The sequence below is a fragment of the Podarcis liolepis genome (assembly GCF_965112155.1).
Source record: "Podarcis liolepis genome assembly, chromosome: 2".
NCBI classification, from domain to species: domain Eukaryota; kingdom Metazoa; phylum Chordata; class Lepidosauria; order Squamata; family Lacertidae; genus Podarcis; species Podarcis liolepis.
The window spans coordinates 4,267,982-4,280,354 of NC_139555.1; the positions used below are offsets into that span (position 1 = coordinate 4,267,982).

The following is a 12,373-nucleotide window of genomic DNA, read 5'->3' on the forward strand; positions in this document are numbered from 1 at the left end:
CAAGCCCTAGGCTCTGTGGTTTAGACCACAGCGCCACCCGCATCCCAATAAAAAGGTAGTGGATCAAAATAAAGAAAGCCCCCTCCCCCAAACAGCTGGCCACATGCTAAACAGGCCCCGCCCTGAACTGCAGGTACGCGCTGCCTCCCTGCCTCTGTCAGCTCAACGATTGGCTAGCCTGGAAGGGAGGGAGGGCTCACTGTCTAAGCAGCTAGCAGTCACATTGCGCACGAGATAAGCAAGTTTGGGTGAGCGCACAAAGGCCAATTGTTACTTTTTATGACTTCAAAAATGGGCCAAATCAGGGGCCAAATGGGACAGAAGAGTCTGTGCCCCCAAAATGGTACTGTCCTGTTTTTCAAGGGACAGAGTACAATGTGACTTACTCCAGGGTAACCATCTACATGATATGGGATGGATGCCTGAGGCAAGATGACTTTTGACTCATGGCGGAGGGAGCAACGCTGTTCCCCGTCCTCAAAGCGCCCCAGTTGCATGAAGGGACTGGGCTAAGGGGCACAGAGGGACCTTCACCCACCGTGGATCAGGGAGGCACCCGAAGCTGCACGGGAGCCGAGGCCATGTCCTGGCCTCAGGCGAGGGGCGCCAGGCCCACCAGAGGCAGTGAACTCGCCTTGGGTGGGCGGCCAAAGGGGCTCTCGAGGACAGGAGGGGCCTGGAAGCCGACGGCACCGCTCCTGCTGAACCCAGCCCAAGCCCAGCTCCCAACCGGAGCCTCGCCTGGCAATGCCATGGGAATCCCGCTCTGCCCCAGGTGTCCAGAGCTCTGGCTCTGGCGAGGTCTGATATTTCCAAAATTTGCGTTCCTTGGAAACAGGAAGTTCATATAGCCCTCATAGCCAATCAGGAGAGAAAGATGAGGGCCCCATAAAGCGACCCCAAAGACAACTGAACGGTTTGGAGGAGATTCTGCTTTCTAGGCTTCCCAGGACAGCAGACGCTTCTGGTCCCTTGAGTTGGCTTGCCTGCTCTCCATTGAACTGTACACAGCCGAGGGGCCTCCGCTTCCTTTGATATTTTATGGGGTAGATTGATAGGAAGGTTTCCAAGTCTAAGGCTTAGAATAAGAGGCATTAGGAAATGCCATTTTGCAGTTCTCCAAATGGCAACTTTAAGAGGTACAGGACAAGGCAGTGTGCAGGACAAAATAGGCCTATGGCCTGCTGCAAATTTCACAGGCTGGAAGTGTCAATGGGGACTTTCCCCCTTGGGAGGCTTCTTGGTACCAATTATGCTCAGGACCGCAATACCTCAAGGACCGCCTGTTCTCATAGGAAGCGACCCAGATCCTGTGATCATCATCAGAGACTCTTCTTTGTGTGCCTCCTCTGCAGTAGGTCCATATGTGGCCTTTTCTGTGGTGACTCCTCGCTTGTGAAATGCTCTACACACACACACACACACACACACACACACACACACACACACACACACCCCTCTTGAGTATAATTTATTTGGATACAACCCATGGCCTCAAATTATTTCTGCTCTAAGGGTATTCCATCACTCTACAGTGGTACCTCAGGTTAAGTACTTAATTCGTTCCGGAGGTCTGTACTTAACCTGAAACTGTTCTTAACCTGAAGCACCACTTTAGCTAATGGGGCCTCCTGCTGCTGCTGTGCCGCCGCCACTTGATTTCTGTTCTCATCCTGAAGCAAAGTTCTTAACCTGAAGCACTATTTCTGGGTTAGCGGAGTCTGTAACCTGAAGCATCTGTAACCTGAAGCGTATGTAACCCAAGGGACCACTGTAATTCATTTGCCTCCCAGACTTTGGCTACTGTCCTAGCCAAGGGTCCACATAACCAGTCACTTTCGGAGTCAGGATGGTAGAACGTGATGAATAACAAGCTTGTCCCAGCGCAGTAGTTCTTCCGTGCACAGTAGCTGGTGTCTCTGAGAAGGTGTAGGCACCGTAGGCCATGTGCCTTGGCATCATGCCAGGGTCAGTTGCTAACTATTTACATTCCTGGCCTATTCTGGGAGCTGAGTTGCCAGCAAACTTAGTGTGCTGTGGACTTCGGCCCCTGGCCCTGCAGTTGCATCATGTTGCGCCAGTGTTTTTTTCCCAGACAGCCATGTTTGCACGTTGCCTCTTTCTCTAGCCAAAACCAACTATCCCAAGAACTTTAATCCCATTCTGCCCCTCTACCCTACAGCCAGATAATGGAATGCCAGCAGAACTGCTCCCCGCCAAGGCCAGTTGTGGAAGCTGTTCAACTGGTGGACTCAACGTCTCAGTCTTGGGTTCAAATTCCTACACGACAGAAGCAGCAAGGAAGGGGAACAGGAACAGGAGGGGGGAAAGCAGACCCGGGCACTGCTTCCAAACAACGTCTGAGGGGGAGCGGGATGTCTCCGCCCCGCTCCCAGTCCCACCACTCTGCGCTCCCTGAGAGTGGGTTGCCTGCCTAATCCATCAAGATGACCAACAGCAAGGGGAAGAGGAAGGGGACACGTTACATGTTCTCAAGACCATTTCGCAAACATGGCGTTGTCCCTCTTGCCACCTACATGTGCATCTATAAAGGTGGTTTTGTTGACATAAAGGGCATGGGCACAATTCAGAAAGGCATGCCCCACAAATGTTACTATGGCAAGACTGGAAGGATATACAACATTACCCAGCATGCTGTGGGTATTATTGTGAAACAAGAAGGTTAAGGGCAAGATTCTTTCCCAGAGAATTAATGTGCACATTGAGTATATCAAGCACTCTAAGAGCAGAGACAGCTTCTTGCAGTGGGTGAAAGACTATGAAAGAAAGGGGAGGAAAAGGGAATTTGGTTTGAACTAAAACACCAGCCTGCTCCTCCAAGAGAAGCCCACTTTCTGAGAAAAAATGGCAAGGAACCAGAGCTGCTGGAACTCATTTCATATGAGTTTATGACATCCAGTGGTACCTCGGGTTAAGTACTTAATTCGTTCTGGAGGTCCGTTCTTAACCTGAAACTGTTCTTAACCTGAAGCACCACTTTAGCTAATGGGGCCTCCTGCTGCTGCCACGCCATCAGAGCACAATTTCTGTTCTCATCCTGAAGCAAAGTTCTTAACCTGAAGCACTATTTCTGGGTTAGCGGAGTCTGTAACCTGAAGCGTATGTAACCCGAGGTACCACAGTACTTGTACTGTATATGAACAAAATGAAATATCATGTTGACTACCTAAAAAACAAAACAAAAACAGAAGCAGCAAGAAGGCAGTAATAGTTACCTGATAAAAGGGAGGGGATACCTTGTTTTGGTGGCTGGTTCTGCTCTGATCAATAGCTTACAGTGAGGCTGAAAGTTATACCCAAGTGTGTATAATAGTCTCTGTGTTAAAAAAAGTTGCACAAAGGAAAGCCGAATTTTGCACTCCACATTAATTTATTGTTCTTCTAGTTATCTCTCAGAAGGGCAACGGGAAAGCACTGAAGCCCCCTGCAAATCCCCTCTTATTCAGCTTCTGTAATTTCATTAGGATTTCCTATATCTTCACAGCAATGGTCTAGGAACTTGTGCTTTTTGTTGTTTCTGGGTCATTCCATGTCAAGTGATCCGACTTTTTTACCTTATGTCATCCAATTTTCTTAATATTTTGTACTCTTGTTGAATGAGGAAAACTAAATTTAAATCTAGAATTTTAGCATTTTATCTCATCCCATTTCTGAGTTATGAGGACTTGAAATTTCAAAAAAGTATCAATTTTGGCCTTGTCTGACTACACAAAAACCTTAAAAGCTCAGTCCAGCATTGAGATATGTCAAAACTAAAAACACCAATCTCTTCAGAACTTCATGGGTTTTAATGTCAAAAGATGGAGTTACTTTAAAATTTAAATTTAACTCACTTCAAGAAGACCCGTTTTTCCTAAATAGTGATTTTTAAAAATCACTTTTTAAATTTTGTAACTTAAAATTTAAATTTAAAGCAAGTCCATATTGATTTTTTGGCTCGGGTGAAGCCTCCAGAGGAGTGCCATTGAGGCTCCCAGGCTGTGTGTAAGTGTATGCAAATGTGCATGGGGTGATGGTGTGGGGTGCTAAATTGGGCCCTTGACCCGGGTGAAATAAAGCCTAATTTGGCCCCTGCTATTAGCCCCATCTCAATCTGCTTCAAGTTTTTGAATATCTTCTTCACCTCTTAGGAACAGATCACTCTGGAGCCCATCCATACATGGGGCTATGTACACCCATGTCCTCTAAATATGGTATCAGAGGTGGTATGAGCAGTTTTTGCCAAAGTTGGGAGTCATTTTGGGGGGACGGAACTTGTGGCTTTGTACCCAGTGGTGGTCAGGCCAAAGGATGCCAATCAAAGTCCAGCAATCTCCTCACTGTGGCCGCCCAGATTCCCTGTATTGCAAGGTGTATTGCCAGATGCGGCTCAGGGACAATTCTATTATTCTAAGTATGCAAGCATTTGCACTCCCGCTATCCTAACCCAACACACACACACACACAGACACACACACACACACAGCGAGTGAGACAGAGAGAGAGATTTAAACTAGGCCATTCAGTGTTCAGTCACCAGAGGTGAATATGCAAGAAAGTGCCTGGTTTTTTGCCTGACAGAACACCTAAGGAGCCAGATCCCTGGTTTGGGTAGCTCAGGACTGTCTTCCTCTGGATCAGCTGGCAGCAGCTCACCAGGGTTTCAGAACAGAGTTTTCCCAAGCCTTACCTGGAAAGGCTGACTGAAGTTGTGGCCTTCCACATGCACTGAACTATGACCTTTCCCATTCAGTACCTTGTATGCTGCATGAAAAAAGGCCCCCAGGTGGGTCAATCCTTGGAATATCTCGGGGAGGCTGGGAACAACTACTGGGAACCCTTGGAGAACCGTTGCCAGGCAGTTTAGAACTGGGACGAGGAACCCAAGGCTTACAACCTAATACCCACAAGAGACTGAGCCTTTCTGTTGTGGGGAGGGGACTCTGCAATCTTGCAGCTCAGCAAACACGGCCCATTTGGCCTTGACCAGCTATTAGCTGCAGCTTCAAAATGATTTTTCTTACAGGTCAATGGTAGGGAAAAGGTTTCCCACCCCTGGTAGAACATTGAGCTAGATGAACCATTGCTTGACTCAGATTCACATGCTGGTGGTGAGAGTGGGGAGGGGTAGTGATGGCCATAGTGGTGAGTTCCGCCACCTTTCCCCCCAGATAAAGCCACTGCTAAGGGCTTCCGTCTCCATTCCTCTGCCCATGCACATACTTCTTCAATGTGACAATGGCACCAGGGGGGTGCCAGCATTAAACATGGGGGTGTGATTTATTTCACATGCTTGACTCTCATCCTTGCAATCCCAGCCTATCTCAACAAAGAGAGAGAACCCATGTCTTGAACTTCCCAGCCCCTTTTGACTTCTGCTAATTAACTTAATAGTCATTAAGTTTTATCCATTTTAATGCTGTGTAAGTATTTTGAACCATTTGAATACTGTATAAAAAATAGGGCGTGGGCTATCTAGCCAGGTTCAGTGCTTTTCATTCCCACTGAATTCAAAAGAAGTATGATGAATAATGTTTTCTCCCCTTAGAATTTATGGGGCATGGAATATAAACCATCTTGAGTCTCGTTGGAGAAGGTATTGAATCAACCAATTATTTGTAATAATATGTCTCTCCCTTCTTTCCAGATTTAATAAGCCTCACCTTCTGTTGCCAGAATTTGTAGTGATGCCTTTGCAGGCAGTTTAATTCACAAATAGCATTGATACTGAGGTTATTTCTGGTGTTGCTGGTGGTGCAACAACAATCTCACCACCGTGGTATGTGATGGGGTTCATTTCCTTGTCACAGTCAGGCTACTAATATGTAGCACTGACCATTTGTTCCTCCAAGTGATTCTACTCTCTGGGGAAACAGAGCAGCAGGGAGTCCCTGTGACAGGGCAATACAGAACCCCCCCCAGTTACACAGCCAGAGTTAGGTCAGTGAAGTCAATTTGCATAGGTTCTTTAGTTTACATTGTATATTCCAGATACGAAACATAGCTGCAGAAAAGTGGCTACAGAAGCTGTTAGTACTGACAGCACTGCAATCCAAAGGTTTTTCTCCATCATAGAAGTTAAGATCGCAGCTCCAGCGAGGGACCTTGGCACCTGAGAAAAACTTCGCTGATGTATCAAGGTGATGGAACCCTGAGCAGTGCAAATAATGTGGCACCTCACCTGCCACAGACGTCATGGCCCAGAAAGAGAAACCAGTTGATAATCACAGACACATTTCCTCACCTTTGTTAATAATCACCAGAGGATTTATCGGCAGCAGATAAGGAGTTTGTGGCTTCTGAAAGATGAGAGTTCCAGGAAGCAATCATTTCAGAAGGCTTTTAAGTAATTTATCTGCTTGCTAGCATACTGTGGTGCTGGATAGATGTGATTAGAGGTTCTACCTATTCTTACCTGTATCTTGGGAGTTTTCTCTGTGTCCACTAACATTTTCTCAAAATTGTTGCTTTAAAGTTTAAAGACTTAGAACCAGTGAAGGTGGTGAATGTCCTGTGTGAGTGTCTGGAGGCGGTTGGGGAATGGATAGCGGCTAACAGATTGAGGTTGAATCCTGACAAGACTGTTTTGGGGGGACGGGGTGAGCAGGTGTGGAGGAATCCCTGGTCCTGAATAGGGTAATTGTGCCCCTGAAGGACCAGGCGCGTAGCCTGGGAGTCATTTTGGACTCACAGCTGTCCATGGAGGCGCAGGTCAATTCTGTGTCCAGGGCAGCTGTCTAACCAGCTCCATCTGGTACGCAGGCTGAGACCCTACCTGCTTGCAGACTGTCTCGCCAGAGTGGTGCATGCTCTAGTTATCTCCTGCTTGGCCTACTGTAATGCACATTTTCTCTGGGGTTGTTCCCACATCCCACCCCTCTGCTTTGCCATTTTCTCCCGCCTTAAGCCCCTCTTCACTCTGGGGCCATGAAAAGCCCTTCCCAATGCAATCCTACCCCTGCTTTGCTTTACATCATGGCAAATTGTGTTCCCTTTCCTCAGACACCTGTTTCCACCAAAGGGAGCCTGTAATCCCCTTTTGCTAAGCCCTTCCTCCCCAACTGGAGGAAACCTCCCTGGGGCACTAGGTGAGCCGGCCAATCAGAGAGGCACAAAGGGCAGGGCCAGACTGGCTGAGTGACAAAAACTGAGGCACATAGCTGCCTGACACGCTGGAGCAGCCAGTCAATGAGCTGAGATCTCTTGAGTGATCAACACCTGCTTCACCTCGGCACCAGCAGCAGATCCACCCAGCCCCAAGAAGCAGGGAGAGCAAGAGGAAGCAAAGGAGTTGCCAGGGGTTAGCAGTTACCCTCCTTGTACCCAGGGCAGATTGCCATTCCTTTTAGGCTAAGATGCAAGCAGCTGGTCCCAGCGCAGGCACCGTTCGTGAGTTCTAGTTACTGTCACAAGAACTACGTGGCAACAAAACCACCTCCTCTGCTGTACCTTGCTACCTACCACGCTTGGGTTCTTCATGGCTCCCATCTACAGCCCCCAGGGCAGCTGGACTCCTCTGGCCACGCTGGCCCTACTATGGACTTCTTTGGCCTGGATCGAGGGAAAGCCCGCGTGTCCTTCCTGTAAGGTGCCGCCTCTGGAGCCCAGTGCTGAGAAAGCCTTTCTGGTCGAATTAGCCAAGCAGCAGATCCTGCAGAAACTAAACTTGAGCGAGAGGCCCAACATCACCCACCCTGTGCCACGTGGGGCAGTGGCCAACGCCCTACGCCGCCTGCACCTGGGCAAAGCCCGGATGGACAGACTTGGGCACTTCTCCAGCTGGCAGAACCCTGAGCCTGACGAACAGGGGTACGAAATCATTAGTTTTGCAGAGACAGGTGAGTCCTCATAGCTCTTCCTGGTGCATGGCCCAGGACTTGAATATTATGATGGAGAGAATGTAAGTCGCATGTGCCAACAGCTCCCCCCACCCCCTGCAAAGAACTGCTGCATACAAAGTGCTCTTGAGAGCAGAGACTTGTAGTTATTCATTGCACTGCAATTTCCTACCCATGGGAGATCTGGGTAGATTCTGACTGTACTGAAAAATATCAACTGCAGGGGGAGAAGGGCAATGTGTGTGGAGGAACTAGTGGTGGTGGTGAGAGTGGACAGGTTGCTAAATTTCTCATTAATCCAGTTTTCTGTGGCATATCTCAGGCTGCAGACAGATGCTTTTTCTGAGTGAGAGAGATTAGTGAAGATGGTATTAGTAGAAGTGGTGTTGCCAGCAGTGTGCATTTCCATGCCATTATCACTTCTTTAAAAACCTCCAATACTTGTTCCACCAGCAGTTATAATGCGGCAAAAGAAATGAGTCTGTGTGCCACAGACAGTGATGCTGACGCCTCTATCATACTACCTTCTCTCTTAAAAATGACCTCCTGCCACCATCTGCCCCATTAATGTGCAATGTAGGATGGGGTCACTGGAAGTAGCTAGTAAGCAGGAGGAAGCTAGCGTAGCGTTGCTACCCTTTTTATACCTTTAACAGCTGTGAGACAGGAAAAATATAACAGTGGGGGGAAAGCTTCATCTGTTGGTTTTTGCCTGTTATTTACTATTCTTCCAAATGGTGGCAGTTGGAAGAATATCCCACACCACTGTGTTGCTTTCTTGCTTGATGCCTAATTTAATTAACAACGTAAGATGGCCCATCAGCAACCTATTCTCACATGGGCCAACGAGGTGCCCCTGTCGAAAGCCCACAAGCAAGCAGAACCTGTGTGCAACACCACTCTCCCCACTTGTGGTTCCCAGCAAATGGGTATTCAGACCCATACACCTCTGGCAGTGAAGGGAGAACACAGCTGTCACACACACCCGTTTCTCTGACCCCGTTCTTTCTGTGTGCTCCTGAGAACTTAGGCACCAAGGGTCTTGTGCTGCTTCCTATTCATCTCAGTGAGGTGCACTCAGAAGAATGTCTAGATCTAGAATGTCTAGATCTAGATCAGCAGCTCCCATAATCTCTGGACCATTGGCCATTCGGTTGAGGGCGCTGGTGGGAGTTGTAGTTCGGCAATATCTGGAGGATTGCAGGTTCCCTACTCCCCCCCCCCCATTGGGCAAGGAGAGATTGGTCATAATGTGGTATTAGTGATAAGCACTCAGAATTTTCATGGATTTATTTAGGTATTTGTACAATTTCTTGCTGTTTCTACTATGGAATGACCTTTGTGACCATTGCATGGCAGAAATCCACCTGGACCTAGTGTTGCAGGCTCAACATCTGTTTGGCTGCAAATAAAAAATATTTACCAGAAAAACCCATCCATGTTTGGCTGGTAGGCCACCCCATGCTGAGTGAGACTAAGCAATCAAGCTTCTTGGCATATTGTTCTAAGGTTGTTGGGTCAAGTGGTTAAAAAAAATATCCCAGGCTATCCCACCAAAAGGGGGCAGTGATGTTGCTCATAAGGAAAGCGGAGGAAATGGCTTTTTATAAGAGAGTTATAGTGGGGGGTGTATGTGTAAGAACAGCTGGTAAGAACCAGTGTGGGGTAGTAGATAGGTTTTCATTTCAGCAGTCTCCTCCTTTAGTTTTTAATTATGTTGTTCTTTATTTATTTGGGATTGCTTGCCTGCTTCAGCAGAACATGCCTTCCCACATGTTTTGTACAGGGCTTGAATTTTTTGGCAGCCAATGAACAACAAGAATCTATTAGAAAGACCATTATTGCTTAGTTTAGAGCCATGCTCTAGTAAGAAGAGCACCCTTAGGTGAATCATGTTATTCACCATTAGGGCCAGGCATTATTTCCCCAGGTGTTAAAGACTGTGAAAGGGGAATAGAGTAGACACTAGTACACACTGCATACACTAGTCCCAGCCCCTGCATCCCTACCTCTGTTGGTTCCATCAGCATGATCAGGGCTCCCCATCACTAGGAGGATTCTCCATGCATTCAGCCAAATGCTTGAAGCGCAACGCACAAAGGTCAGAGGCTGCAGCTGGCCAGGATGGGGATATTGGGGACACCCTGTGGGTCTCTGCTGCTCCCTCTACACATTCGCAGGTGCACTTACCCTCAGCCTATCTACCCCATGGGGTTCCTCAGAGGCATAATTCAAATGCAGAAAATAAATGTGAAGTGAGGGCAAGGCAACTCTTGGACATATTTTTGACCCTAAACAAAGAACTCTGGTTCAGGCATGTTGGTAGCTTTTCTGGGGCAGGTCAGGATTAGCATTCCTAAGATTTTCATCTTGATTGTCTTCCCCTCTGCAGAGCCCTCCGGGGTCCTCCAGTTCCAGCTGACACATCCGAAAGGCCAAGACATGCACCTGCTCCAGGCTGAGCTGTGGCTGTACCTCAAGGCTCACCAAAACATCACCCTGCAGGTCTACCTGGCAGGGCAGCAGCGAGTGGCCCTTGGGGAGCGGCAGCAGCTGGAGAGCAAAGGCAGCAGCTGGCACACTTTCTCCCTCATGCCAGATCTGCAGAGCTTCCTTGAGCGTGAAGAGACGGCGCTGCGCCTGGAGCTGCAGTGTGAAGGCTGCCACCCCACCATCGACTCTTTGCTGACTGCTACCGGCAGCTCCCAGCAGCCCTTCTTGATGGTCAAAGCCAAGATACGGGAGCCTGGCCACCGGGTAGCTAAGCGCAGCCTGAGCTGCGACCAGAACTCTGACCTGTGCTGCAGAAAAGACTATTACGTAGACTTTCGGGACATTGGTTGGAATGACTGGATCTTTAAGCCAGAAGGTTATCAGATAAACTATTGCATGGGTGAGTGCCCCATGCACCTGGCTGGCTCACCTGGGGTAGCAGCCTCCTTCCACACAACTGTCTTCAACTTGGTCAAAGCCAACAACATCCAGACTGCTGGCCGGTCTTGCTGCGTCCCCACACAGCGACGGCCCCTTTCTCTGCTCTACTTTGATCCCAATAGCAACCTCATAAAGACAGACATTCCTGACATGGTTGTTGATGCTTGCGGTTGCAGCTAAGAGCAGGATTCTAGCCACAGGGAAAGCTGAGAGGGGCAGAACAGAAGATGTAAGACTTCTCCCACTACTCCTATTCATGGGTGTAGCCGGGATTTTTGTTGGGGGGGGGCAGGACTTTGTTAGGGGGGCAGAACTGGCATGATTGGTCAGTTAGTTAAGTATTTCTATTGTTTTACTTGATCTAGGGGGGGAAGCTGCCCCCTGCCCCCCCATGTCCCCCTGTCCATGCTCCTATTAGACACCCACGTGACAGTCGTGATGTTCCCTTCTAAGCTGGGTAGGATGGTGTGTTGGACTCTCTTCATAGAGCAACCTTGGTTTCTGCAGAGAAGAGCAAGTTGCAGGAGGCCTTAACCATTCCTGCCTTCCTCAGGACAAAAGCATTCACAGTAAAGCACCTCAGTAGTGCTAGGCAGGGCTACCAACAGGACCATTTGGACTTTGGACACTATTGTATTCAGGTTCCACTCTGGAAGTGGCAACTCGATAGCCCCTCTGATCTCTGCTTTTCCCACCACCACCACCAGACACACACAGCAGATTCACTTGAACCTCTTCCCCAACCCCTAGCTATGGCCCGATGGGATTAGTCCAAATGCCAGCTGGGGGAAAGCCAGCATAACATATCCCCCAGGAATGTAGGTAGTCCACATGCCTACTTGTCTCAATCCATTCAGTTCATTTTTAATATCTGCTATTGATGCATTCAGGATTCCTAAATGCAACTGGAGAGAATTAACCACAGAAAACCCCTTCAGACCTGACCAGTTAGATACAGTGGGATAGAATTTGGGGTTCTTGGCTTTGGGTAGTTTAAGGATTCTCGTGGTTGTGGCTCTCACTTTCATTGTGTCTCTGGCTGGACTAGAAAGTGTTTACTTGGGAAAAGCCTGCAATGAGTGCGCAGCAAAATGGGGTTGCTGAAGAGTCATAGCCACACATTCAGTCAGTGACACTGATGCCAAAGGTGCCCTTGATACCATTAATACCTTTTTTATTTGTGCATGGATGTTGCACTTATGTTAATGTATCTATCTATATTATTTTATTTTTGAATTACATCAATAAAAATGATGTGTTTTTTTAAAAAAAAGAATCCAGCATGGTTTGAGAAATGTTTTTCATCCACAAAACTGTCCAGGTATGTTTTTTTTAAAAAAATAATAAATTTATTAATGAACTTTTCCTTGATGTGCATCAAACATATAAATGAAGTGCAATACAGTGTTCAAAACACATGCATTAAATATATATATGGAGAGGAAGAAAGGGGAAAGTGAGATGTCTTCCAGCCTTAAAAGGCGACAACAGTGATTGAATTGGGGACTTTTTGCTGCTGAGCAAAAACAAACAAACAAAAAACCTCTTAGCAGCAGATGTAGATGTAAAGGTAAAGGTACCCCGTCAGTTAGGTCCAGTCA

General features: G+C 47.8%; 1 protein-coding gene and 1 pseudogene across 3 annotated transcripts; both read left to right on the top strand.

The window, feature by feature from the left end:
* Positions 1-89: 89 nt before the first annotated feature.
* LOC310699119 (inhibin beta E chain-like) lies at positions 90-12,048 on the top strand. 2 transcript variants are annotated; one of them, XM_083486739.1, is made up of 3 exons: positions 90-639; positions 7,003-7,838; positions 10,231-12,048. In XM_083486739.1, exons 2-3 carry the CDS (start codon positions 7,478-7,480, stop codon positions 10,950-10,952), a joined length of 1,083 nt encoding a protein of 360 aa, XP_083342865.1. In that variant the 5' UTR covers positions 90-639; positions 7,003-7,477; the 3' UTR covers positions 10,953-12,048. The 2 variants fall into 2 exon arrangements, with proteins under 2 accessions (XP_083342865.1, XP_083342864.1); XM_083486738.1 differs by lacking the exon at positions 90-639 and having other exon boundaries at positions 5,370-7,838.
* Positions 1,742-2,936, top strand: LOC310700889 (large ribosomal subunit protein eL21-like; annotated as a pseudogene). The gene has a single exon. The product of its transcript is annotated as a large ribosomal subunit protein eL21-like (transcript).
* Positions 12,049-12,373: the final 325 nt, after the last annotated feature.